At 45.8% G+C, this 26,400-nt stretch overlaps 2 protein-coding genes across 4 annotated transcripts in view; both read left to right on the top strand.

The window, feature by feature from the left end:
* Positions 1–11,792, top strand: part of tpcn3 (two pore segment channel 3) — a 29,056-nt gene extending 17,264 nt beyond the window's left edge. Inside the window, exons 3-20 of one of the 2 annotated variants that reach the window (XM_070990738.1) lie at positions 146–260; positions 1,154–1,282; positions 2,744–2,860; positions 2,965–3,083; positions 3,305–3,406; positions 3,863–3,989; positions 4,085–4,289; positions 5,539–5,683; positions 5,847–6,032; positions 6,266–6,295; positions 7,450–7,514; positions 8,113–8,200; positions 8,466–8,535; positions 9,085–9,304; positions 9,402–9,492; positions 9,711–9,824; positions 10,452–10,564; positions 11,273–11,792. In XM_070990738.1, the coding sequence (XP_070846839.1) occupies positions 146–260; positions 1,154–1,282; positions 2,744–2,860; positions 2,965–3,083; positions 3,305–3,406; positions 3,863–3,989; positions 4,085–4,289; positions 5,539–5,683; positions 5,847–6,032; positions 6,266–6,295; positions 7,450–7,514; positions 8,113–8,200; positions 8,466–8,535; positions 9,085–9,304; positions 9,402–9,492; positions 9,711–9,824; positions 10,452–10,564; positions 11,273–11,403 (2,167 nt within the window). In that variant the 3' untranslated portion in view covers positions 11,404–11,792. The remainder of the gene's footprint in view (positions 1–145; positions 261–1,153; positions 1,283–2,743; positions 2,861–2,964; positions 3,084–3,304; positions 3,407–3,862; positions 3,990–4,084; positions 4,290–5,538; positions 5,684–5,846; positions 6,033–6,265; positions 6,296–7,449; positions 7,515–8,112; positions 8,201–8,465; positions 8,536–9,084; positions 9,305–9,401; positions 9,493–9,710; positions 9,825–10,451; positions 10,565–11,272) is intronic. The other variant, XM_070990746.1, reaches the window with a different exon arrangement.
* A 488-nt stretch (positions 11,793–12,280) lies between these two features.
* The window catches only part of ttbk1a (tau tubulin kinase 1a), a 42,349-nt gene continuing 28,229 nt past the window's right edge, over positions 12,281–26,400 (top strand). The window contains exons 1-6 of one of the 2 annotated variants that reach the window (XM_070972585.1): positions 12,281–12,388; positions 20,609–20,767; positions 22,292–22,439; positions 24,581–24,654; positions 24,976–25,116; positions 25,397–25,501. In XM_070972585.1, the coding sequence (XP_070828686.1) occupies positions 20,660–20,767; positions 22,292–22,439; positions 24,581–24,654; positions 24,976–25,116; positions 25,397–25,501 (576 nt within the window). In that variant the 5' untranslated portion in view covers positions 12,281–12,388; positions 20,609–20,659. Of the gene's footprint in view, positions 12,389–14,381; positions 15,068–20,608; positions 20,768–22,291; positions 22,440–24,580; positions 24,655–24,975; positions 25,117–25,396; positions 25,502–26,400 lie in introns of those variants that run through there. The other variant, XM_070972593.1, reaches the window with a different exon arrangement.

Below are 26,400 nucleotides of genomic sequence, written 5' to 3'. Positions count from 1 at the left end.
CACGTGAGGTTCAGGAACATGTTGGATTGAGTCTGAACGTGGCGACATTTAGAATAACAGCAGCTGTGTGTGTGTGTGTGTGTGTGTGTGTGTGTGTGTGTGTGTGTGTGTGTGTGTGTGTGTGTGTGTGTGTGTGTGCCGTCAGACTGTATCTGCTCTACAACCATTGGCTCCCTCAGGTGCTCCTCTATTTCTTCATCCTGGTCGATTTGTCTCTGGCGCTCTTCGAGGATCCTGCTGTCTTCACTCTGCCTGTATGGGTAAGATGGCCGCTGCCGCCACTGCCGCCATGCTGGTTTCATGATTGATGTTTTTCCATGTGCACTTAATTGGAATAGAATGATCTACATGAATTCTGCAGATAGAAGAAGCCTCATTGACAGCAGTGATGCACTTTGAAGATGCTAACGATGCTAAATGCTAAGCACAGATTTCCTGCTTTCTTTGTGAGTTTCCACCAAAGATGTCAACCAGAGAAACACTCATGATTTCTGACTGATTTCTTTGAAAAGATGATTTTAATATATCCATCCATCCATTTTCTATACCGCCTATCCCTTTCGGGGGGGCTGGAGCCTATCCCAGCTTCAACGGGCGAGAGGCAGGGTACACCCTGAGCCGGTCGCCAGCCGTTTGCAGGGCAACATACAAGACAACCATTCACTCTCACACTCACACCTAGGGCCAATTTTAGCGTCACCAATTAACCTAATGAGCATGTTTTTGGTCTGTGGGAGGAAGCCGGAGTACCCGGAGAGAACCCACACATGCACTGGAAGAACATGCAAACTTCACACAGAAAGGCCCTGCCCGACCCGGGAATCGAACTGGCAACCTTCTTGCTGTGAGGCACACGCACTACCTGCTTGCGTCACCGTGCCGCCGATTTTAATTTATTTTCAATTTTAATGTTAATCTGAGAGCCAATCAGAAACAAGTGTGGTGTCTGTCACCGTCTGATCGGTAACATTTCGTTCAAACAGCCTGAGGGGGATTTAAAGTCGCCAGCTACAACTCACAGAGACAGGACAGGACAGGACAGGACAGGACAGGACAGGACAGGACAGGACAGGACAGGACAGGGACAGGACAGGGACCAGCATAGACCAGGACCACAGAGCAGTTCGCTAACAGCCTTCTTTTGTGTTTTCAGGCCACCATGTTGGTGGAGCTGCTCTGTCTGCTCGTCTTCACCATCCGACTCGTTCACTATGCCAAAGTGATCCCTCGAGACAAGTTCTGGAAAGACCCCAAAAACATCTGCATCATCGTCATCCTCATGGTAGGAGGGGCTTAGTGACATCATCAGTCTGGTGAGAGGGGCTATTGAACTGTGAGGGGAAGCTGAACTCAGTAACATGGACATGATAAAAGAGCAAAGAGCCGGACCGCCAGACCACCTGAAACCAGACCACTGAAACCAGACCAGACCAAAACCAGACCACCTGAAACCAGACCACCTGAAACCAGACCACTGAAACCAGACCAGACCAAAACCAGACCACCTGAAACCAGGCCACCTGAAACCAGACCACCTGAAACTAGACCACTGAAACCAGACTAACACAGAGAGGCTGGTATAAAAACAGTCATGTGACAAAATGTGGAATCTACCTCAACCAAAATAAAACTCATCAAATCAGTATCAAGGTGTTCCACTGGTCAGATGTGTGAACGCACAGGTGTACAATCCACCTGCAGGTGCACTTCTGTGGTCCATCTGCCAGCTGTGTGGACGGAGGATATAAGGGACGCTGCAGTTTCCAGAACTGTGAAGTCCTCAGAGCAGCTGTCCTAAACCTCCATGTAGTGTTTTGGTATCCAGTAGCCAGTGATGACACTGCTAGCGTGTTAGCGGTTAGCTCACCTGCTACAGTGGCTCATCCTCTCACCCTGCAGTCACCACATCATCAAAACTCAAAACCAAACAAAACTGGTTCCAGGTCTTTCAAAGCCGGTCCAGGTTAATCTGTCAGAGGTTTCTGTCCAGCTGCTGTCAGACAGTTTGGGTTCAGTTCTTTGAGTTTTTGGTTTTTGGGAAGCTAAAGCTCTCTGGGTCTTTGTAGACCTCCAGAGTCCTCCACTGTAAACATATTGAGGGTTTGGACTCAGGGACCAGGTTTTGTCCTGGTGACCGTTGATGAGTCTGCTGTTTGGACCCAGAATAGTTCCTGGTTTTTGGCATGAAAGCTGAAGTCACTGCTGTGTGCTGAGTTCCTGTCTGCGAGCTGCAGAGTCAGAATGTGCTGAGAAGACTTTCTGCCTGTTGTTGTGAAACAACCTTTAGCCGGACATGTTGCCTTGTCAGCACCTTTCTAAAGCACAAAGACTTCCTGGTGACTCAGGGACTGAAGTGACCAATCGCCTCAGGATTCGTGAAATCATCTGAATCCTCCTGCTGAACTCTCTACAAACAGGCTGTGTTTAGAGCGAGCGCTGACGCTGTGATTTCCTGCAGGCCATGAACATCTCTCCCCTTTCCTCCTCTGCTGACCTCCGCTTGATGAAAGTCTGATCGAGTCACTTTGACTGATCGAGCCCTGAAAACACAAAACTGATCTATAACTGAGAGACACACCTGAGAGAAACACACCTGAGAGAGACACACCTGGCTGAAACACCTGTGATGGTTAAGTCTGCGCAGGTGAAACGTGTTGCTGTGTTTCACCTGTTGACTCAGTGAAGCTGCAGAATAAACGGTTTACTTGCAGCAGGTGACGCTTTCTTCCTGTGTGTCGTCCAGCTCACTCTCATCGATATGATCATCTACGGAGCTCTGAAAGCCGCCAACTATTATGGCGTCCGCTGGTCCAGAGTCCTGCGTCCGCTGCTGTTGGTCAACGTCACAGAGGGACGGCAGGTAAAGCTCACCTGTCTGAACCCTTTACACCTGAATGGCCCTTTTCTCCAGCACCACCGTCAGTGAGATTCTGTTTGTTTGTTTGTTTGTTTGTTTGTGTTCAGCTCCGCAGAGCGTTCAGAAGCATCCGGAACGCTCTTCCTCAGATCTTCTACGTCTTCCTGCTCTTCATGTTCAGCCTCCTCATCTTCTCCCTCATGGCTCTCAAGCTTCTGGGCAAACGGTGAGTTCAAGGTGGATGAGGTGCTGGGACGCCAGCATGTCCTCCACCTGTCCACCGAGACACGCTGTGTGTGTGTGTGTGTGTGTGTGTGTGTGTGTGTGTGTGTGTGTGTGTGTGTGTGTGTGTGTGTGTGTGTGTGTGTGTGTTTGTGTCAGTGTGTTTCTGTGTGTGTGTGTGTTAAAGTGTGTCAGTGTGTGTTTCAGTGTGTGTTTTCTGTGCAGAGGTCTGAGGACCATCGATGGAGCTCCATACTTCACAAACTACCTGGAAATCGTCTTCGAGCTGTACGTCCTCGTCACCACAGCGAACAGCCCTGACGTCATGTAAGGCTTCTCTCATTGGCCGCCGCTCGGCTGCTCTCAGGTGCAGATTTGATCAGGTGACCTTTGACCTCTTCTGGCATCGCCCTCGGTGCTTCTCAACAAGAACCAAACGTTTCTGAACAGCGTTTGAAAATGTTCGTTTGTTTCTGACTTCCTGATAAAAAGGAGGAAGTTCATGAGCTCAGCAGATTTTACTCTTTATCTTCTCAGAAAGACACCGTCACAGCGGCCATGTTGGCTAGATGGTTGTTTCCTGTCTGTGAACTGAACCCTATTGACTGACAGACAGACAGACAGACAGACAGACAGACAGACAGACAGACAGACAGACAGACAGACAGACAGACAGACAGACAGACAGGGCGAAGCTCCTCAGAAAGAAACAGGAAGTGACTCTCAGAAATGTTTTTCAGTCAATCTTCCTCTTCTTCTTCTCCTCCTCCTCCTCGTTGGCAGGATGCCGGCCTACAACGCCAGCTTCGTTTTCACCATCTTCTTCATCTTGTATATCCTCATCAACACCTACATCTTCATGTCCGTCTTCTTGGCCGTCGTCTACAACAACTACAAGAAGTACCTGAAGGTACGGTGGCCTGTTGGAGTCCCAGTGTGGTTTTGAGTTTTGTCCTGTTGATTTTTCTTTTTTCTTCGAGACAAACGTTGAATGTCTGTCGACAGGAGGAGGTACGGCAGCTGGTCAGGGCCAAACGGCACAAGATGGTGCGAGCATTTGCCGTGCTGCAGGAGCAGAAGGAGGGCGAGGAGCCGGTGGTGACTCAGGCCAACTGGAACCAACTGGTCCGACTGGTGCAGCCCGGCATCAGCAACGCCTACAGAGAGCTGCTGTGGAGCGTCTGTGATGACAACAACCGTGGCTGCATCGGTGGGTCGCGCGCACACGCATACACACACATACACACGTTCACACACACATTCACACACACATTCACACACACAGATATACACACCATACACACACACACATGTTAACCTTCAGAGGACCAGTGCGTCTTATTCTTATCATATAAATAATATCACCAGACACCAGCTCACTTTTTTTACCCAGCATGCAAAGCTGTGGTTCGGACGACGGGCTCGCTGCCCTCCACAGATGACTGGTCCACAGCTGGACGTTGTCTCTCAAGCTTCTTGCTTTCAGTCTTTTCAAACAGAGAAATTTTATCGCTTCATTCAGACATTAACAGACAGGCGGACGCTGGCGTCTCACAGGAGACGTCACAGACAGATGTGGGCTTATTCTACACGTCAGTTCGTTCTGCCCCCTGTTTTTAAAGATCTGAGCTGATCACAGAGCTGCTGAGACATCTTCAGACCAGCTAAACGAAAGCTGCCTGCAGACACGACTCAGGGCCAAAACCTGCGCTGAGCATCAGTCAGAGCTGTTTATCATGAACATGAGAGACCAAGGCGTCTGACGGAGGGCAGGGCCAACTGCGAGTTCAGGCCACCGGTCAGTCAGTCGTTACTAAAGGAGGCTTCGCTCAGGGAGCACTCTGTCTGCACCATCACAACCACCAACCGCAGCAGCCCTGAACACACCTGCTGAGTCACTATCATCATCATCCACATGGAGGAAGTCAAACTGTTTCATCATCGAACTTCACTGTGACAGAAACTCCTCAAACATGCAAAGAGATCAGTTTTCAGCTGCGTCCTGATACCTGAAGGTCGTTTATTCCAGAGTTCTGAGTCTTTGACAGACGCTGAATCCTTTACTGGAAACCTCCAGTAAACCAGCAGCTGATGGCCACAGTGTTCTTCCAGCTGCGTCCTCCCTGACAGGCAGAGATCAGGGCGTAAAGTCTTCCTTCATTTCAAACAACAGGAGCATCTCAAAAGCTTCTGTCTCCTCTTGCTGGTTGTTCTCCCCTGATTACTGGATCTGGTCCCAGTTTGTTACTGGGATTTCCTGGCTGTTTTACAGAAACTTCCTGCTGGTAAAATTTCAGACTTTACGAGCTGAAAAGGAGTACCTGAACACACCGTAAAACGTCAGCAGGTGTGTTCAGAGGCGCAGCACCTCCTGGTCATGACAGGATGGACATGCCTCCCTCTAGTGGTCACACCAGGAAAGACACACTCTCATCTCACTTTGCTTGGTTGATTGACAGGAAAGGTGGCGTTCGTCCAGCTGGCCGACCTCCTGAACATCGAGGTGATCACACTCAAGTCGAGACCACACCCTCTCCAGGCCATGTTCCCCACCCTCTACCTGTCGGCCCCCAGCCGCCTCCTCTGCCGATTGGTCCAGCACCGGTGAGACAGACAGGACAGTGATTCAGTCCTCTGCTGTCATTGGTCAGTTTGACTCATTCAGCTGATTGGATCTTTATTAACTCAGAGTATTCTGGTGTGTCTGTCTGTGTTTGTTTGTTTGTCTGTCTGTGTTTGTTTGTTTGTCTGTCTGTGTGGCGTTCAGGGCCTTCGTGATTGTGTACGACCTGATCATCTTGGTAAACGCCGTGTTCATCGGTCTGGACGAGGAGAACCCGCTGATCGCTCACTCTGAGTGGGTCTTCTTGGCTCTGTACCTGCTGGAGATCCTCCTGAAGCTCTACGTGTTCGAGCCCAGAGCTTTCTTCTCCAGACACAGCTTCTGGAACTGGTGAGGACCATCCTCCACAGTTTGTCCACAGGTTCAACAAGTGTTTGACATGAGTGTTTGAAGTGCGTGATGTGTGATTGGTCTCAGATATCACCTGATCTCTGATCAGCTGAACAGGTGTAATTTGGCACCAAATAACATGAAAATCTGTTCAGTGTTTGTTTGAACTGAGCCTCTTCTGATCGATAATTACAAATATCTAATCAATGAGCTGTCACGTCCGTCCCACACAGCTTGTCCACGTCCCAGATTATAAGTACGAGGTATGTGACGCTCCTTCCAGCTGCTGCTTCCTCCTCAGCCTGGACGCGCTTGGACCAGCTCTCTGATGCTTCAGGCAGCCATTTTGTGGATTTATCGCTGAGTTTTTATCTTTAGAGAAAAAAACAACTGCTGAATTATGGAGTTCATTTAGGGCCAAAAAGTCTGAAAGTCAAAACAAGGACCATAAACAAAAGATAAAAATAGTAAAAGACAAAAACTGAAGAAGCTCCACTGAGGAAGAAACATCTGATCAGGTTCAGTTTTTTCTTTCAGACTCTCAGTCATCTCTTTGTGAGGTCACCTGTCCGATGGAACCACAGGTTGTACTGGACCACATTCTGCCGAGACGTGTTTCTGTTTGTTTGTTTTCACTGTTCATGGCAGGTTGTCAGAACATTAGAAACACCTCTGAAGGTAATGCAGTCCAGTACGGCAGCAGCTCAAACGACAAGCTCAGCGCTCAGACATGAAGCTGATCGGACAAAAACGGATCATCACAGAATTTCTCTATGAACATCTGTATTGTGTTCGATTGCACAGGTGTACCTAATAAAGTGGACACTGAGCGTGTTCGCCATCTGAAACTCTTTGCTGCAGCTCTTTGTTTTTGCAGCGCCCCCTGCTGGCGAGCTTTGAGGCTGCAGTGACTTCAGTCAGAGATGCTTGTTGGTTTCCTGGATGTTTTGTAGGAACCGGACTCAAAGATAATAAACACTCTGGGTTTGCTTCCAGGTCGCCGGCTCATTGCACATGCTCTGTAGCTCAGTCATTGCTTTGTCGTCAGGATGTCTCTCTTCTCCAGCCTCTCGGAAAGATCTACAAAGAAACGCTCTCCATGGCTTAAAAACACAGAAGAGTGATAACTGATAACTGAGCTTCTCTGCAGTTGGAGATGTCCTGTCAACAGTTTGCATACGTCTCTTTTATAGTGGAGGTCTTTGGGGAAAAAGCTTTTTGGGCTGCACAGGGTTTATTTGTTGCAATACCACCAGTGACCACTGGGGCGACTGACTTCGTGTGAACTCAAACAGTGAAAGACGATTAGCTTCGTTTGCGGCTAACGCTGGTTCTGCTTTCAGCATCATTGCTGTTGAAGGAAAGTATTAATTCCATTTTAAATGTTTGTTTTCTGATGTTTGTTTTCTGCTTTCAGGTTTGACACCCTCATCGTCATCTCTGCCCTCATCGCCACAATCATCAACTCTGCCTTGAAATCATGTCAGTGCTGTTTGTTAGATTTCTGTTCAGCTGTTTGTCGCTGTGAAACAGCTCAATGTAGAAGCAGAATCACAAAGATCTAACGTAGTGCTGAAGCAGCCTGAGCAGCTGGGGGTCGGTCCCCTCCGCCCTGACCCTCAACTAGAAACAATCAGCAGATTCAACAAAATAATTGTTAGCTGCAGAAGTTCATCATAAACGTTATTATTTGTCCTTCTGGCACCGTGAAGGTCATCACTATTAGCCAAACACTGTTTGGATGTTGTGGTTTCATTCATGTTTGTGTGACAGAACACAGATGACCTGTACTGATGGTCTCAAACCAACCAGAATAAAATAAATAAGGGGGATCCACATGGATCTGTACCGGATCCTCTGCAGTTTACACACAGACTCATCATATCAAAAAGCATCAAGCTCGTGCAGTCAGTCATTTGAAGCGACTTGATGCAGTTTTTCATTGCTTCATGTTTGCAGTTTTAATGAACATTTGTATATTTTACCACGTGTCCATGTCTTCATTTGAGCTGTGGACACAAACGTCCCTCCTTTCACAATAAATCTGTCTTTCTAAACGAATGTCCCCGTCCTGTTGTAGCGGGGGGTTACACCAGCCGTCAGATCCTGGACATCGTCTTCATCCTGCGAGTCCTCAGACTGATCCGGGTGGTGGACAGCATCAAAAGGTTTGATGATTTATACCTTTGAAAAAGTCTTGTCTCTGATTGGCTGGCAGGTGCCTACTGTAAACATGGTTGTAGTTCTGAATCATTGTTCAAGGTACGTATATTAACCTGTAGGTAACCATAGCAATGATGGGTCACCTGGGATGAGATAAAGGAAATGTGTTGTTTGACTCAACTCTTACTTTGGCAGGATACTTTGTTATGCGTAAGCACTCGTTTGTCTTGCGTTCATGTCTGTTTCCTGTCTGAATGTGTTCCCTGTTAGGTTTCGCACAATCATCAACACCCTGATCCGGATTGGACCAGCGATCCTCACATTTGGACAGCTGATCATTGTGAGTTGCTGATAGCAGATGAAAGAAAGGTGTCTGTTGAAATATGTCGTCAGGCATTTAAAAAAGGTGTATTGTCCCTAAAAAGCCTAGAAGTCGTCCATGTTTGAAGAGCTGAGGTTTAATAACCAAACCCAGAGTCTACAGTCACGCTAGCAGCACTGTGAGGTAGTGGTACTCTGAGCTAAATGCTAACATCGCCATGCTAACTCGCTCACAATGACAACACTAACCTGCTGATGTTTAGCAGGCATACCGTTTACCGTGTTCTTATTTTAGCATGTTAGCATGTTAACATATGCTAATTAATGTCAGTTCTGCAGGTATTTGGTCTTAACCAAGGTGTTGGACACATTAAAATGTCGACCTCATGGTGGCGCTAGATAAAAGTGAGAGGATCAGTGAAGTTATTACAATTTATCGTGAACGTCTGAACCATATTTCATCACAATCATCTGATCGTTGTTGACATACACTGCCGTCCATACAGCCGTGCTGCTAACTGGCTAATAGCTTAGCATCCAGGTAGTGAAGCCGGCTCCTCTTCCTCAGGTGGTGTACTACATCTTTGCCATGGTGGGGATGGAGCTGTTCAAAGGGAAGGTGAAGTTTTATGAGGAGGGCTCCAGCGACCCGGGGAAGGCGTACTGTGGAAACCCTCTGCTGAAGGGCACGGCCTTCGCACAGCTCAACTACTGCAAGAACAACTTCAATAACGTGGTGTCCTCCTTCATCCTGCTGGTGGAGCTCACCGTGGTCAACCAGTGGCACGATATCCTCCAAATGAAAAATCTGAAAAATAAAACTCGTCTCAGATTCCTGAATCTTTCCGAATCTCTCGCTTCGTGTTTCTCTTAACATTGCTTCACTTCTCAGCAGCGGCTTCGCCTCCGTCACACACGTGTCGGCCAGGATCTTCTTCGTCCTCTTCCACATTCTCGTCGTCATCGTCATCATCAAGTAAGGCATCACCGCATCTTCATCATCATCTTCATCACCCTCAGTCGCAGAAACGCTTTTAGTTTGTTTAGATTCAGTCTCTTCTTCAGTTTTCTGTGTTTTCATTAACTCCATTCACGTCACATGATTCTGCGTTAGTCCTGCCCTCCCAGTCTACTATATTGTGATGATGTGATCTGTGTTCCGCTGATGACGCATCACTTCCTGTTGTCCCTCAGCATCTTCGTGGCATTCGTCCTTGAGGCATTCTTTGTGGAGTACTCAGTGGACAAGAGCGATCTGCAGACTTCTCTGGAGAGGAAGATCGAGGAGCTGGAGCTGGCTGTGGCACAGTGCGTTACCATGACAACTAGGACCTGCCAATCAACCGCGAGACATGATTACACACACACACCCACACAGTATAAAGACACATTAATGTAGGAGGAGACGAGCGCTGACTGTACGTCAGATTAAATTGACTGTAAATTGATCAGGTCTCAGATGTCCGAGTGTCTGTGAACACACCGTTCACCTCTCTGTTAATGATGTTTGAGCACAAAACAAAGCTTCCTAAAATCTGACAGTGATGGATCATTTCAACAGAAATGAAGTGAAACCATAGCTGCTCAGATGGAAGGAAAGAAAGAAACAAACGATCAAATGATTAAGCAACAAAACCATAGAATAATAAAACGAAAAAACGATCAAATAATAAAACAATAAAATGATCAAATGATTAAACGATCAAACGTTCAGTGAGCCTCTGAAGAGCTTCGTGAGTTTCCAGCCTGATAAACTTTCAGTCGATCATCATGTTCAGTGTATTCACTCGTTCATCACTGAAGCTGTTTGTCATCACTTCAGATGAAGGATGATTTGTTTGCTGTGCTGCTCTCTAATTGGTCCTGAACATCTTCATATGAATTCTTCATGAAACTAAACAAACGTCTGATAATCGTCTGTTTTTTGTCCCTCAGGGAGAATCTGGAGGATAATTTGGTGAACGCCATGGAAACCATGGACAACGACCAGGGACCTGGCCAGTCAGCAAACAACAAACCTGCGCTGATGTTTAAGATCGCTTCAAAAAGTAAAAATGAGTCCGAGCAGAACACTCAGCGAGAACCAGTGTTTGTGACAGCGGACACTTATTCTGGGATGTTGACCATGAGCAGGTTAAAGAACCAGAGAACAGCTGTTTGTAGGAAAGAACATTTCAAAGGTTCACTGCTGGCAGTCAAACTTACTGGATGACTGCGAACGCAGCATCAGATGATCCCAGCAGCTTTTAGAGCAGATGCTCAAACTGACCTCAGATTAGATCTGATTGGCTGCAGCTGAGCGTTTTAAATGAGCTGCTGTTGAAATGTTGGGTGAAATTCAGCTTTGTGAGATTTTTACTGAATTACGGATTTGGAATCAGTCATTTGCAGCTGATGATTTAGGATTTTTAATCATTTAAGAGTCAATCTGACGCCTCCTTTCGAACGAGCCGACAGTGAAAACGTGAACTTCACTGACGATCAAACTACGCTCACTCTGATGCAGCACCCAATCAGGAAGTACGTATGCAGTGGCGCCTCCTGCAGGTCAACACTAAACTGTGTGACATCACTTTGATCTCATGTCTTTGTGTCTTCATGTTTTCGTGTCCTCATGTCTTCATGTTGAAACTTGCTCCTTGAACAGAGACAGACAGATTGTCCTGTGCTCCTGCTCTCAGCCGATCACTGTATTGATTATCAGTATTGATCATCAGTATTCATTATTGGAGCTGACTTCGTGTGTTTGTCCTTAGGGTATCGGACGGTGGATGCTCTGCTGCAGCGGATGTTCGAGGCCGATCTCGACCCCGAAGACTTTGCTGAGAACGATCCCGAAGCCTCGACCAGTGGAAACTTTACAAACCCGACATTCAGCTCTGCCTAATCAATCATGGACAGGCGGAGGAGACAGAGACCAGAGTCCACGGTTTCCATGTTTTTTACTCAGAGAAATGTTTCCACTTTCATTTTTATATTTCTGTCCTGCTCAAACACAAAACAGTATTTTCACATAAAGAACATTTTCATTGATCTGTGGGAAGTTTTTCTCTTTGTGTTTTCTGTTTGGCAGCAACAAACAACAACAACAACAGAGGTTTCACAGAGAAAATCAAACAGCGAACATTCAGACTGTAAATTAAAATCAAATGTAAAGTTTAAATTTAGGCTAAAACTGTCGTTAGTCCACCTGCGACAGTAATGAGAATGTTTGTTTGTAAAGGGAAATAAAGTTGAGATTGTTCATATTTTATCAATAAAACTGGTGAAAACGATAGAAAAAAAGGAAATTAACCAAAAACGTGAATCTTTCTCTTTCTGTTGGGAGTTACGAGTTTTTATTACCATTAATAGAAGGAAGCTGAATTAAAACTTTAAACAGCAAATTAAAGCAGAAACAAACTTTTCTCCTCTGAACTCAGTGATCAATACTTCACTGAAACAGCTGAAACCACGTTTGTGTACCAGAACTTTGTTTTTTCTACTTCAATCATCTGACGACCCCTCAGATTGACCTGCTGATCCTTTGGAGGGGCCCGACCCCGAGGTTGAGCCCCTCTGGACTAAACTGGCTAACTGTATATGACGTAGTACCTGAAGCTGAAGGTATTTCTACTGCATGAAGCTGAATGCCTCTGAACAGACTCCAGGTCAGCAGGGGGCGCCGTGGAGCTGCCGCTGTGACATGGAAACACCGAGGGAGTGTGTGTGTGTGTGTGTGTGTGTGTGTGTGTGTGTGTGTGTGTGTGTGTGTGTGTGTGTGTGTGTGTGTGTGTGTGTGTGTGTGTGTGTGTGTGTGGTGCTGATGCTGGAGACATGGAGCTCAGAGGGTGGAGGATGCTGCTCGTCTCCGGACAGAAAACAACTATCAGGTAAGAAAACAAACGAGTATCAGATTCACAGAAACGAAGCGAGGCAGTGGAGCGAAGCGAACATCGAACAGGAGTGCGAAGCGAAGCGACATGATGCCGAGGAGCGTGTGTGTGTGTGTGTGTGTGTGTGTGTGTGTGTGTGTGTGTGTGTGTGTGTGTGTGTGTGTGTGTGTGTGTGTGTGCGTGTGTGAGCGCGCGCCCGCATGCAGCCTCTGAGGCCACAGGATGTCGGATCAGTGTCGTATTTTGTGTTTTATTGGAACCGTCGTTAGTCCGGATCCGTCTTGGTCTTGGGCTGAGCCGGTGTGACATCAACTGAACAACATTAGAAGACGGTAAATGAAGGGGAGGATGGGGCGTTCAGGTGCTGGTTAAAGGGTGGGACTGAACAGCGCCGCCTGTCGCCCTCAGCTGTTATTGTGTGATCTGAGAGAAAGGAGCGTCAGTCAGGACAGAAACAATAAGCTCACAGCATCCGGTCGATATTTTCAAAATCATATATCATCAATATCATCGATCATATAAGACAGCTCAAAAAATATAGAAACAAATGCATAAAAGTCTTAGAATTCAGTTTAGAAAATGATGGCAGGAGGACAGGAAGTAGTGAGGAGCCCATCAACTTCCTGAATACTTCATTTCCTGTTTTACAGCATCAGTGGTGATAAACTGGCCAGAGAAGAGTTTCTCACATTCACTCCACAGATCATTAAATCAAGATTCAAAGTTTCAAAAGTAAAAGTACTCATTACACACAATGAATGTATTCATTTACAAAATATTATTGGATTATTATCAAAAGCAGTATTTTGAAAAGATGGAGCTGATTTTAACTTTTTACTATGATGATCAGTACTGTAGTACTGTCAGCGTCATGTAGTAAAAGTACATTAGTATTGTCAGCTGAGGGTTGCAGCCAGTGGGGCTCAACCTCGGGGTTGGGCCCCTCTAAAGGGTCAGCAGATCAATCTGAGGGTCCCAGTTTCTGGACTTTTCTCTTTGATTTTGGTGAAATGTTGAGACTTTTGCCTCTCACAGTTTCGAGCTTTGTGTCTTTGGTGGAACTGCCAACGAGCCCAAAGACGTGTAGAAATATACAGAAGTATATATTTAAAATTCTCATGTAGTACAAGTACCTCAAACTTGTACTTGAGCAAATGTACTTCATTACTTTTCATCACTGTGAGTGACCTGACAGGACAAACAGGATCAACAGGACACGTCATATTTGTGTTCAGTGAATTTCTCGAGCGATGTCACGTTTCAGGTTATTGAGAAATAATTAATATTGATCAGACTGTGAACAGTGCCTCATCATAATCTAATGAAAAACAGTAAAGACAAAAACGAAAGAATCTCATCAGAAATTCATTCGTTTATTTAATCTCGTCTTACAGAAACTGGAAAACTGAAAAACGGTTTGATAAAACTCAGTTTCCTGTTTGCAGTTAAAGAAGGTCTGAACTGGTCTGAAGGTTTGTGGTGCCTTCAGGGTCAAACATGAGGACAAAAAACATCCGAACTTGATCTGTATGTTTTTTGTCATGAGGACAAAAAACATCCGAACTTGATCTGTATTAAGTGTCAGGAGGCAGTTTCATGTACTACACTAAACCCCGTACTTTTACTTTGAAGGTGACATGTTGGTTTCTAATGTTAAAGCTTCAGGTTTGATAAAATCTAAATTTTGAATAAAGGAAAGTAGAGCTGAAGGATTAGTTCAAAGTCCCAAAATGAATCAGAAACTGTCCTGATGTTAAATTCATCTGTGAAGTGAAATCATGTCCACTTCCTGTTTCTCACATGTGAAGAGTCTTCAGCTGTGGACAGATGTTTGTGAGATTGTTTCTTCGTAACTTAAATTGACCTTAAATTTTGTCTGTAAATCTGATCAGTCACTGATCTGTCACACAAGTTGAAATGAAGTCAATAAACAGATAATAGAAACAACAATAATAATAACAATAACAAATATTTAACAACAATGGAAAAAAGTGAATAACGTTTAAGCAGTAAAACTTTATTCTGAGCTCATGGAGGCGACGACGCGTTCATTAGCTGGAGTTTTATTGTGAAAGTATTGACCGGATGTTGTGGTGGTGTCGGGTGACGTGCATTTGACGCGGGTGGATGCGGAGCTGCAGTGCGGACAAACAGGCTGGAGCCGGAGAACCTGACACCCACAGACCGCCTCTGACAGTCGGCCCGGGTCCGCCTCAGCCGGGTTTCCGGATCTGATTTCGTCCCGGGTTTGACTCCCGGATCCGGTCCAGCAGGAGGAGGGTTAGTGTGCATCCTCCTCCTCTTCAGCTGCAGCAGCGGAGAACCGGAGGAGGACCCGGACCCGGACAGCAGCGGAGCGGGGTTTTGATGAGCACTCCTGGACTCTGAGGGGGATAATAATCCGTTTTTTGATTCTTTCTGGACCCGGTGCGTCCCAGTCCTGCAGCAAGTCCGATGTGCACCGGACGGTCGGCCTGAGGACGGACCCGGTCTGTTTTGGTATCGGGGACTGTTAGAGGAGAAATAAATGGTGGTTTAGTCCTGCGGGAGTCTGAGGCCCAACCCCGGCCCCCTTTGAGAGGAACGGTGGGTTTTCTGGACCAGGACGTTTTGTGCCGAAATAAAATCCCAGATGAAGATTCCCAAAAGGCGGAAAAGGAGCGGACGGTGCGCCAGGTAGGCCCGATCCGGACCAGATCTGGCCCGGACTACAGAGATCAGTGTGTGTGTGTGTGTGTGTGTGTGTGTGTGTGTGTGTGTGTGTGTGTGTGTGTGCGTGCGCGCGTGTGTCTCGCAGTGATGCGTGAACGGAAGTGAAATTATTGATCCGTGTCCGAGATGTTTGATCAGAACGAGGGCTCATGTAGACCAGGACCGATCGGGACTGTGTCACCGTAACGATCTTTGATTCATAACTCGGGTCAGTCCGGGCCAGATTTATTGATCGGCAGGATGCGATGGTGCGCATGCGCACACGGGAACATGACAGTGCACTGCAGAGAAAAGATTCAATATGGGAGATGCGGAGAAGGGGGGGGGGGGGGGGGGGGGGGGGGGCGCTGGACCACAGCGGAAGTGTCGATGAAACATTCATTCAATCATTGAGACTCAGCGCAGCTTCATTTCAGAACAATAACAATAATTAGAATAATAATCTTAATAGTAATAATTCGTCTAAAGGTGGAAGTACGGAAGAACTTTTGTGCCAAAATAAAAAAAAAACAGAACGACAGCAAACAATGAACAACTCAGATAAATGTCAACAAAAACATCAAACAACGGGCAGCACGGTAGAGAGCAGGTAGTGCGTGTGCCTCACAGCAAGAAGGTCGCTGGTTTGATCCCCGGGGCGGGCAGGGCCTTTCAGTGAGAAGCTTGCATGTTCTTCCCGTGCATGCGTGGGTTTTCTCCGGGCACTCCAGCTTCCTCCCACAGACCAGTCCTTAGGTGTGAGTGTGAATGGTTGTATGTTTGTATGTGTTGCCCTGCGATCAGCTGGCAACCGGTTCAGGGTGTACCCCGCCTCTCGCCCGTTGACAGCTGGGATAGGCTCCAACCCCGAAAAGGGATAGTCGGGTATAGACAATGGATGGATGGACATCAAACAACAAAAACACGTTGGTCAGAAATGAAAAGTTTCATTAAACTTTTAGGTTAATTTTTTAATTATGAATTTTATTAATGATCAAAATCTAAAAGTTTTACAAACTTTTAGATCTGGACTTAAATGTTTTTCATCATCTGCTGTTTTCACATTTAAACTTTAAGTGATGAATTAAACCATTTTATTTTGGAGGAATCGGATGTTGTTTCCATATATGGAATTACAACTGAGCCAAAAACCCAAAGAACAGAGAACGAATACCAAACCATTGACAGTAACAAATCTTCACAAAATAAAAGCACGAGTCACATTTTTTGCTTCCTGCAAATCAGGAGTTTCACTAAAGTTTGAAAGTGTGAATTTTATTTGACACGTTTGTTGTTTGTTTGATCTGAGTGTCAGTGTTTAATGTTTTTTAATTACGGCATAATTTATTTCTTCCTTTCTTTTGTTGGATTGATGAAGGATTGATGGATTTAGGTACAAATAAACGTTCTCACCAACATGCTGCTTGAATTCTGGACAAAAACAAAAACACTAGTAACGACAGTCAGCTGACGATGTTTATTTTGTGACTTTCTTTATGGATGTGATGGCAGAGCTTGTTTTGCATCTAAATGTGTAACTTGTGGTGTTTTTTAGTCACATGACTCACCTGCGTCAACACCTGGACTCAGATACTGAACATGAAATTATCGAGTGGTTTTTATTCTCCTTCTTTCCACCTTCACCAAAACACTTTCAGCTCAGCTTCGAGCGTCCGAGTTCATTTAGAGCCTGTTGTCCCATTAGCGTCTGAGCTAACGCACCAGCTTCTTTCCCCGTTCCTTCTGATTCAATGACAATTCAGTACAGAGAGCAGGATGTGAGTGGCTAGTGTTAGCATGTTAGCGGTTAGCGCAGTTAAACCGAACATTCTTACATCTCCTTGTTTCATATGAACAGTTTGAATCTTTGACACAGTATGAAGATCACAGCTGTAGACTCAGTTTATGGATGTCAGACTTCAGACGTGGTCAGCTAGCGTCTGTCCTTGGAGTCCCTGTGGTTCCTCCTCTGGGGACAGTCAGCTAGCGTCCATCCTCAGACTCCCTGTGGTTCCTCCTCTGGGGAGCAGCACAGCATCGCTCCTCTCGGTGAACGAACAGTGTTTTGGTGAAAGTGGCCTCACATGAAAAAGGTGAAACCGTTCTGTTCAGGTCTCAAGCTGTTGTTCTTTTACCTGGTGTACAAAGGCCCCGCCCCCTGTGATGTCACAAGCCTGTGTGTCGGACGGCTGTTGTCCTCCCCCTGTCTTGGTTAACTGTGCCCTCTGTTTTGGCTTGTAGGCTAACACAGGAACAGGAAGGGTTTTGTCCCGCTCAGGATTTGTTGTAAGCCGTCAGGTTTTCCGGGAGCTCAGAACTATGGTGAGCTCTGACTGACTTCATCAGATCAAACCTGGAATGATGCAAACCCGGCTTCTGGCAGAGCACCCCCCCCCCCCTCCCCCCCCAGTAACAGATGAGTAGGTGATGAAGAAGAAGAGCAGACTGAGGTCTGAAGGTTGAGAAAGTGTCTGTCAGGATGTTTGTGCTGCTGAGACGCTACTGGACCGCAAAGCTTCTCTCTGACGCTCGTTTACACTCCAGCGTTAACATGCAAATGACAACAAAGTCAAAGTAATACTGAACTATAATACGATAGTTCTACTACTGCTACCTCCAGAACAATAAGTAAAATACTTCATATAAACTACAAAAGAGAAGACTTCATCAGGGACCCACAGTTATTGGTCAGAGGGCCACATTTCGCCCACAGGCCACTATCTGCCCCCTGCCGCCATGGGCTCAGATACTGCATATATGATGAAGTACTGCATTATACAGTACTGCTTTATACAGTACTGCGTTGTACTGTATTACACACATAATTGGGTAAGTGACCCAAAGCTCAGCGATCTGATGACGTCATATGAATGTTTGTACAACCCTGAATCTAAAAGTCTGAACTCTGTAAAACGTCAATAACCCAGAATCAATCATCAGTTATCAAACAGCAGCTTCATGTGTTCATCTCCTTCATCCAGCCATGTGTTCACAAAGTGGTGAACCTCGCTCCATCCTCTATGAACGACTGAGCCTTTCCAGGATGTCCCTTTCATACCCAATCATGATCCTCTCACCTGTTACCAATCAGCCTGTTTACCTGTGGAATGTTCCAAACAGGTGTTTTTGCGTTCCACATCTTTCCCAGTCTGTGAAACGTGTTGCTGCATCAGACTCACAATAAGCAGATATTTACAGAAATCAATGAAGCTGATGAGGACAAACATTAAATATATTGACAGTTTTATGATCAGATCAGCTGATCACCGTCTGATTGATTGATGTTTGACAGAGTCTTTAGATCAGAGTTCTAAAATTTCTGTGTACAAACAATAATTTACTGAATTTACATTCACTGGTGAATAACTCAGTGTAGAATTACAATGATTTGTGTATTTATATATAAACTAGGCTGCAAAAGTACTACACAGTACTATGACATGTGATCATACAGAGGTTTGATAACACATTACTAAAATATACTTTGTTGTATGAACCAGCTCTGTACAACAACCTATCGTACTTGTACTGCAGTATTACTCTGTTCCAGGCGTTGCGATTGGCTGTTGTGTAAGACGGTCGCAGTGTGTTCAGGGGAGCTCTGTGGTCCCGCCCTCTGCAGTGATTGGCGTCTCAGCAGCGTGTTGGGGCCTGCAGCAGGTTTCACTTCATCTCCAGTGTTACAGTGACTCCCAGCTGCTGGTCACTGGTCAGCCGGTGATGGCGATGATGGTGATGATGGTGTAGCAGAGCTGTATCACTGCAGGTGCAGGGAAGCCTCCTCCCCTCCTTCCCAGTCCGTCCAGTCCTCTGTCAGAGCTGGTCTGACTGGAAACACAGCGGACACTCTCCATTATATCCGCAGTACGCCTGAGCTGTGCATGCACTGATGACGGCCCGTGGCATTGCATGCAGAACAGCATGCTTTGGGGTCTGACATGCACCACTCTGAACTTAAGGTTTCCCCCACGAATCCACCGAAAACCGGTAACCATTCATGGCAGACGTCAGAGCCGGATTTTAGGGATGTGATGGATGCTGACGGATGACTGTAGTTTAGACAGCAGCTGTGACATGCAGCCTGCAGAGGAACAGGACCTCCACATCCTCCACCTCTGATCCACATCTCGTGCTCAGCAGCAGCGTTCATGGTGGTTCAGTCCAGACCAGTCAGCTCGTCCAGGATTTGTCGGTGTGATAATTAACTTGAACCGATCTGCACGTGATGCGCCAGAGTGTCCGACAGAAAACTGAAATTTAGACTTGAATTTGACCGTCCACCTTCTCCACATCAAATCATCACATTTACTGCAACCACCAAAAAGATCAAGCGTTGACCTCAACAAACCAAGGTCTTTAGTCTTTATGGAGAGGCCTCTCAGATGTTTCCTTCCCCTGAGCTTGCCTTGTCAGGCACAGCTCATTCCCAGGCTGTTTGGTCCCCAACAAGCTCCTCCAGCTCCAACATCAGTCCAGCTGTTTCCTGTATGGAGCTTGTTGGGAGCGCTGCTCAACATGGGAATGTACACTACCTGCCAGCTGTTAGTCAGGGCAAAATGACCATTTTTCAGGGTCATGGATAGCTTCTCTGATGAAACAATCAGTGAACAAGTCATTGATCACTGCACTTCAAGGTGAATTGGTGCCCCCATCAGGAGGTGAAGCAGTGACTGCTGATCATTGTTTTTGTTTCCTCTGGACTATCTTTAGGAACGCGTTTCATCCTCTAGCTCTTTTTCTGTTAAACCTCCTCAGACCTGCAGAGTAAAGTGCTGATTACAGACATTTAACGCCAGCATGTTTGATGCTCAGTTAAACACACACTCCAGTCTTAAGCGCTGAGGTTCAGTACCAAGCCGTTAGCAGCATCAGTGACCCCTCTGGCAGATGTTAGCTTAGCATGAAGCCTGGAAACAGGAAGCAGCCAGTAAACACCTGCCAGCACCTCCAAAGCTCACTGTTGCTCAGCATCATGGTGTCACGGTGATGGACTGCAAGCAAGAAACACTCCTTTGGACAGAGCCAGGCTAGCTATTTCCCCCTGTTTCCAGTCTTTATGCTAAGCTAAGCTAACCCCTGACAGTGCTATCACCTGTCTCTCAAAGCGCTCCCTTCCTGTCAACCTCTTCCTCTGACTTGCACACACGGTGTCTGGATGCCTTCCTGCGCCGTGCTGGCGGTCGTTAGTTCAGACGACCCGTTCTGATCTCTGATGGGCGGCCAGGGTTGACACCAGCGGGCGGCGGTCAGGATGAGGGCAGAGTGTCGGCTGCTTCCTCTGCACCATGATATTTGCTCCAGTTACTGCAAATACCATCACACCCCAACCCCCACCCCCACCTCCACCGGCCTGTAGCCTGATCCAGCTGAAGAATGGCTTCTCATGGCAGCCAGCCATCTCTAGTGCCTGTTGTTATGTTGGACTGCTGCGACTGTCCCAGCACAGGACTATGGGAGGACTGGGAGTCTCCCAGTGCAGAGCTGGTGCTTTGAATGTACTGAATGTTGTGCCTCCTTCCTCCTCAGATAAATGGCTCTTTTAAGCTGGGAGCTGCTCGTGTTCTGTCTAGCTGGCAGATGCAGTGCCTAGTCCCCGGCCTCCAGGACAACGCCAACATGAACGGGACGTCCGAGCAGGCCGACATCCTGCCGCCAAACTGCATGGTCAAAGACCGATGGAAAGTGGTGAGTCAGGAAATGTCCTCCTCCTCCTCCTCCTCCTCCTCCTTCCCCTCCTCCTCCTCCCCCAGCTCGGTTTACAGATTGTGTTGTGCAGCTTAAAAGCGTCTAACTTCAGTTTTTAGTCATTTTTTTTAGGCAGATTTTAGTTGTATCATTTCATTTGATATCAACTATTCTGTTTTGATTTGAGTGTTTTATTATTTATTAATTTTTTTATGTACTTTTCTCACAACTCTGTCTGATGGTGCATTCAAGGACTCCAGCATGCTTCAGTGTTTTTAAGGAAAACGTAAAACAGGAGAACAAAAGTGGACAGTTTAGGATGGATGAAGCTCAGCAGCGGCCTGCGGTCAGCTGCTCCTCCACCTGAACAGAACACACCTTCGTCTGAACCGTGAAGGTGATGAGGCAGACTGACGGATGCTCGCTCTGCAGGCTGGCTGTTATTCAGATGAAGTGAAACAGGCTGGAAGGGAAAAAGAAAACAAACAGTCATTTAACACACACGTGACTGCTCGTTAAAGGGCTAATACGCATAAAATAAATGCTTCCTGAAATGACAAGTTACATAATGCAGCTCCTGCCTGAGCCAATCGGATCGCAGCGTCCAGCCTGCAGGCTGTTCGCACTTCACTGATCAATTTAGTGTCTCCACTGAACCGCCGAGTTCCAACACTCACACACATGCGCGTGCACACACACACACACACACACACACACACACACACACACACACAGTAGTGTATACATAATTTATGGGGACATTACATAGACTAACATTCATTTCCTGGAGACTTACTCTAAACTTAACCATCCTGAACTTTAATGATTTACATTGTGTGGACATTTTGTCCTCATGAGGAAGACGAGTCCCCACAATGTGGAACATTACAACACATGTGTAACATAAGGAATACATGGGTTATACACACACACACACACACACACACACACACACATACACACACATACATACATACATACATACATACATACACACAGTTCAGAGTTGTGCTCAGACACTTCAGTGATACACTTAAATAAAAAACAAAAGAAAGAAGGGATGAAAGGACGAAAAAATTAAAAAGGGAAGAGGCAACGAAACAGGAGATGAAGGAAGACAGGAAGTAAAAAAGGAGGAAGGAAGGAAGGAAGGAAGGAAGGAAGGAAGGAAGGAAGGAAGGAAGGAAGGAAGGAAGAGAAGGAAAGATAAAACAAGGACCGTCGTGAAGGAACACTTTGTTATCAGTGTAGAAAGTGTAGAAAGATGGAGAGAATGGTAGAGTGAAGCTAAAGAAAAGAAAAATGAATGAAAAGATGGAAACAAAGTGATGAGGGGAGAAAAAGCATAAACAGAAGAGAAGATGAGGAACAACGAGAAAGAAAAAAGACAGGATGAAAAATTTAAACGGTTTAAATCTTTAATTGGTCGACTGACGGTGGCTTTCAGAGACTCCTTCAGTTCTGTTAAACTGATGCGAGTCTTTGGCGAACTGATCCAGAGTCTGTCCCGCATGTGTGTCCCAGCTGAAGAAGATTGGTGGGGGTGGGTTCGGGGAGATCTACGAGGCCTTGGACCTGCTGACGCGGGAGAACGTGGCGCTGAAGGTGGAGTCAGCCCAGCAGCCCAAACAGGTGCTGAAGATGGAGGTGGCGGTGCTGAAGAAGCTGCAGGGTGAGACACCTTCAACACACACATCCAGACCCCCCTGGTTCAGCCCCGGTTTACCTTTGATCCACAGGTTTGTGTCGGACCTCCGGAGCGGTCAGGCGGTGGTCCTGATCACATGACATGGCTGTCTGTTAATAACGGGGCGCATGACAAGAGATTTGATTGATTCTGATTGATTTTGATTGAAGTTCTCCAAACCACATTTAGTTAACAGGCGTCAAGAAACGATGCGGGAAAAGACGAGACTCCACCCTGTAAAAACTAACTCAGGCCTGTATTTGAATCCACCTACTATACAAGCAGCACAAGCTGATTTCACCAAAATGTAGCCTGCAGCATGCAAGCAAAAGCAGAACCTGAACAGTGTGCCAAAAATACCCGGAAAAGATCGCCAGCGGGCGTCCGACCTCTGTCCCTCAATGCAAAGCGCTGCAGTGGCTGCAACAACCAGTCGGCCAACAACAGGAAGTTTTTTTACATTATTTCTTCATTAACGTCACAAGGTGTAACACTGTTGAGGTACAGCAGGAGTTGTGTGTCAGGGCAGCACCTGATTGATCGGTTCACTCAGTCACCATCCAGAATTAACCGCAGTGACAACGTTCTGTTGTATTTAACCTTAATTTCTGCAGTTTACAGCAGCTGAACAACAACCTGCTCTTTTACACCAACTGATCATTTTCACGATGAACTGGTGAATTGTTGGCTCTGTAAACATCAGGAATGATCAATGAATCAATTGATTGCTGCCAGCAGGAAGCTGTTCAGGGTCAGTGAAGCAGCCGCAGTCAGTGGAGGGAGGACTTCAGAGATGAACGAGGTCTGTAGGTGACGTTGCAGATTTTTCCATGAGGCCAGCAGAGGAAGCTTTTCCTACATCAGCGCTGCTTTGAAGCTCCTGCAGCATTAATCAATCACTGGAAGATGTTAAGACTGAGAATTCAGAATCAGAATTCACCAACAAGAGTTTAATAGATAAATAATGACAGTCATGATGTCTCTCACACGGAAACCAAGTATCTCTGCTGCTGTCCTCATCAAGGACCTGACACGTCCTGTGAAAGGAACCAGCAGACATTTTTCTCAGTATTAAACTAGTTAGAGTGGAAATTCATTTATTCTTGTTTTTTGGATCTGGAGAAAAGTTTTATTTATAAGCAGTTTTTTTTTCATTGAACCTGTAATAACTGAGTTTTTTTACCTCCTGCTGATGTTTTCTGGTTGAAAGAAGCAGAAGAAGAGTTGGTTAATGTTGAGTGTGAGCAGCTACACCTGTACTCAGAGAGTCCAGAGTTACAGTACGTAACTAACCCTCTGCCACTGGTCTCGCCTGGTCACGCACAAGCTACAAGTGCAAACAGTAGAACAAACAAAACATACTGTGAGGGAAGAGAAGTCAGTGAGCAAACATGGCTGCACATGCAGCATTTGACAAAACGATGTTCACGTATAAACAGTATTAAACCCGTTTGTAGAGGCAAGCCTGGTCGACCAGTCCACCTCCAACGCTGCCATCTTGAAATAAAAACGTACAGAAATCCACGCTCACGTCAGTGACGCCACATCAAGCTTAAAGCTAGCTTACAGCTATTGCTAACCACAAGCACAAAGACACCCATGTCATGAGACATCAGTAACCGGTCTGTATCTCAACAATGTGTCACAGTGCATCACATGTACACAGAGTACACACAGTACACAGAACACAGTCCAGAGAGAGTCAGAGGAAAAGCAGTTAACAGATCATCAGAACAGGTTGAATTAGAACAAGCGGTCATGTGATCTGTTACCTCAGCACTCTTAAAGAACACATATTACTGCAGTATAAACACTTCAGAAAATCACAGATGAACATTTATTATCAGGACTTAACATGACGACTGGACCGCTGAGCGAACACAGTCCAGGTTCAACCTGTGACATGAAAATACCCAGCAGGCCTTTGTCATGTGACTTCATGGAGAACGTGCTGGTCGGTTGCTAATATACTAACAGTGTTTCAGTAGCATGTTGTTTCTGAAATGGTTCTGAAGGTGATTGATGAGTTACTGATAAATGATCAGCTGATTGGACTGATTGAGACTTTTTGTGGCTTTTGGTTTCAGATGTTGTGTTTGAACTTCTGCTCTTCTCTTTTTTTCCAGGTAAAAACCATGTCTGTAAGTTCATTGGCTGTGGGAGAAACGACAAATTCAACTATGTGGTCATGCAGCTTCAGGTGAGTCAGAGCAAGCATCGACTCCACGGAGGCTTTAATTGTGAAGGACAGGAACAAAGTGTTTTTGTTAGCGTTTAGCAGCTTCGGCTCTGATGACGTTTTGACAGTCAGTCTGTGGCAAAGGCTCATGGGAGTTGTAGTTGTTGGTCAAACTGTGTCGAGCTGCTCCTGGAGATGATTATGACACATTTATTACAACTAGATTTCAGAATCAGAATGCCTTTATTAGTCCCCCAGAGGGGAAATTTCACAGCAGTAAACATCCATAAACAGGAAGTCATTGAGTTTATAATTAGATCGATTATCTGTGTGTCACTGCAGGGTCGAAACCTGGCCGACCTGCGGAGGAGTCAGCCCAGAGGAACCTTCACCATGAGCACCACCCTGCGGCTCGGGAAGCAGATCCTGGAGTCCATCGAAGCCATCCACTCAGTGGGCTTCCTGCACCGTGACATCAAGCCGGTACGACGAGGACGAGTCCTCTCAGCTTCTCTTCTTCAAACGTCTTCTGGCGTTGATTTCTTCTGTGGTGTCACATGACCCAGAATGAATAGATGCATTAAAAATGGAATTGTAGAAATGTGTTTATAGACAGTGAAGAGCTGCAGGGATCAAATCCTTACAGACAGTGAGCAGGGAGAAACAGGCCCAGATATACTGTTACCTGCCTGTGTTAAGAGGAGGTGAGTCAATGACTCCTCCTCCCTCAGTCATGTGTTTCTGTGTGCTTTTGTTCCTGCAGTCAAACTTCGCAATGGGCCGGCTTCCCTCCACCTACAGGAAGTGCTACATGCTGGACTTCGGTCTGGCACGGCAGTACACCAACACCACCGGAGAGGTCCGGCCGGTAAGAAACTTTATTGACAGCATCCGTGCTGACAGCAGCATGGCCGGGCTGTGATCTGAAAGACAGCAAATGTCCTGAAACTCTGTATCGTAGCAGAATGTATGGAAGGCCAGCACTGCCACAAACAGAAGTAATGAACATTTAGAAATCTCATCATAATAAAGGTTTTGTGTCGTCATTTTGACTTCAGTACCAGCAGCTAAATCTAAATTAAATAGGTCTTTGTTGTTGGAGATGTTTTTAAATCACAATTATGAAGTTCAGGCCTCCAGACTTCCTCTATGAGTCGCTGCTGCAGCAGAAATCGTTCATATTTTTTCCATCTTGACTGCATCACTGATGAGTGCTTTGGTATAAATTAGATAATTAATACAGAATCAATACAGAAATAACATTGTGCTGTTTTATTTCAGAAGGACCTACAGCACCACCTAAAACCAGATACTCTGAAATCCTTCAGTTAATAAACAGTTAATAAACAGTTTAAACCTGCAGTGTCTTCACCTGTCAGTACAGGTGTCTGTCTGGCTTTGTTTTATCCATTAACTCTTCTGTATGTGGGCTTTTTGTTTTTTGGTTGTGGCAGCAGAAACACGATGATGATTTAAAAAAGATAAAAATAAGAGGAGTATTTGTTGGACTTATCAAACCTAGTTGCAGTCTGGAACCTTGATTTTATTTTGTTTGGATAAAAGACTGAATTATGGATCATGAATCTCTTGCTTATAAACTGATTCCGATAAAAAAATCTTGTATTTATGATTTCTAAATTATGTAATTATATAATATATAAATATATAGAATATTTTTGTATTCGTTATTAATATTATTTAAAGATAGACAAAATGAAGAGAAGTCAAATAAAACATTGGATTGATGTCTTCTTATGAAATAGCATA

The sequence above is a fragment of the Chaetodon trifascialis genome, chromosome 2, assembly GCF_039877785.1.
Source record: "Chaetodon trifascialis isolate fChaTrf1 chromosome 2, fChaTrf1.hap1, whole genome shotgun sequence".
Taxonomy (NCBI): Eukaryota; Metazoa; Chordata; class Actinopteri; order Chaetodontiformes; family Chaetodontidae; genus Chaetodon; species Chaetodon trifascialis.
Note: the sequence above shows the minus strand (reverse complement) of the source record. Positions and strands in the feature narration are given on the sequence as shown.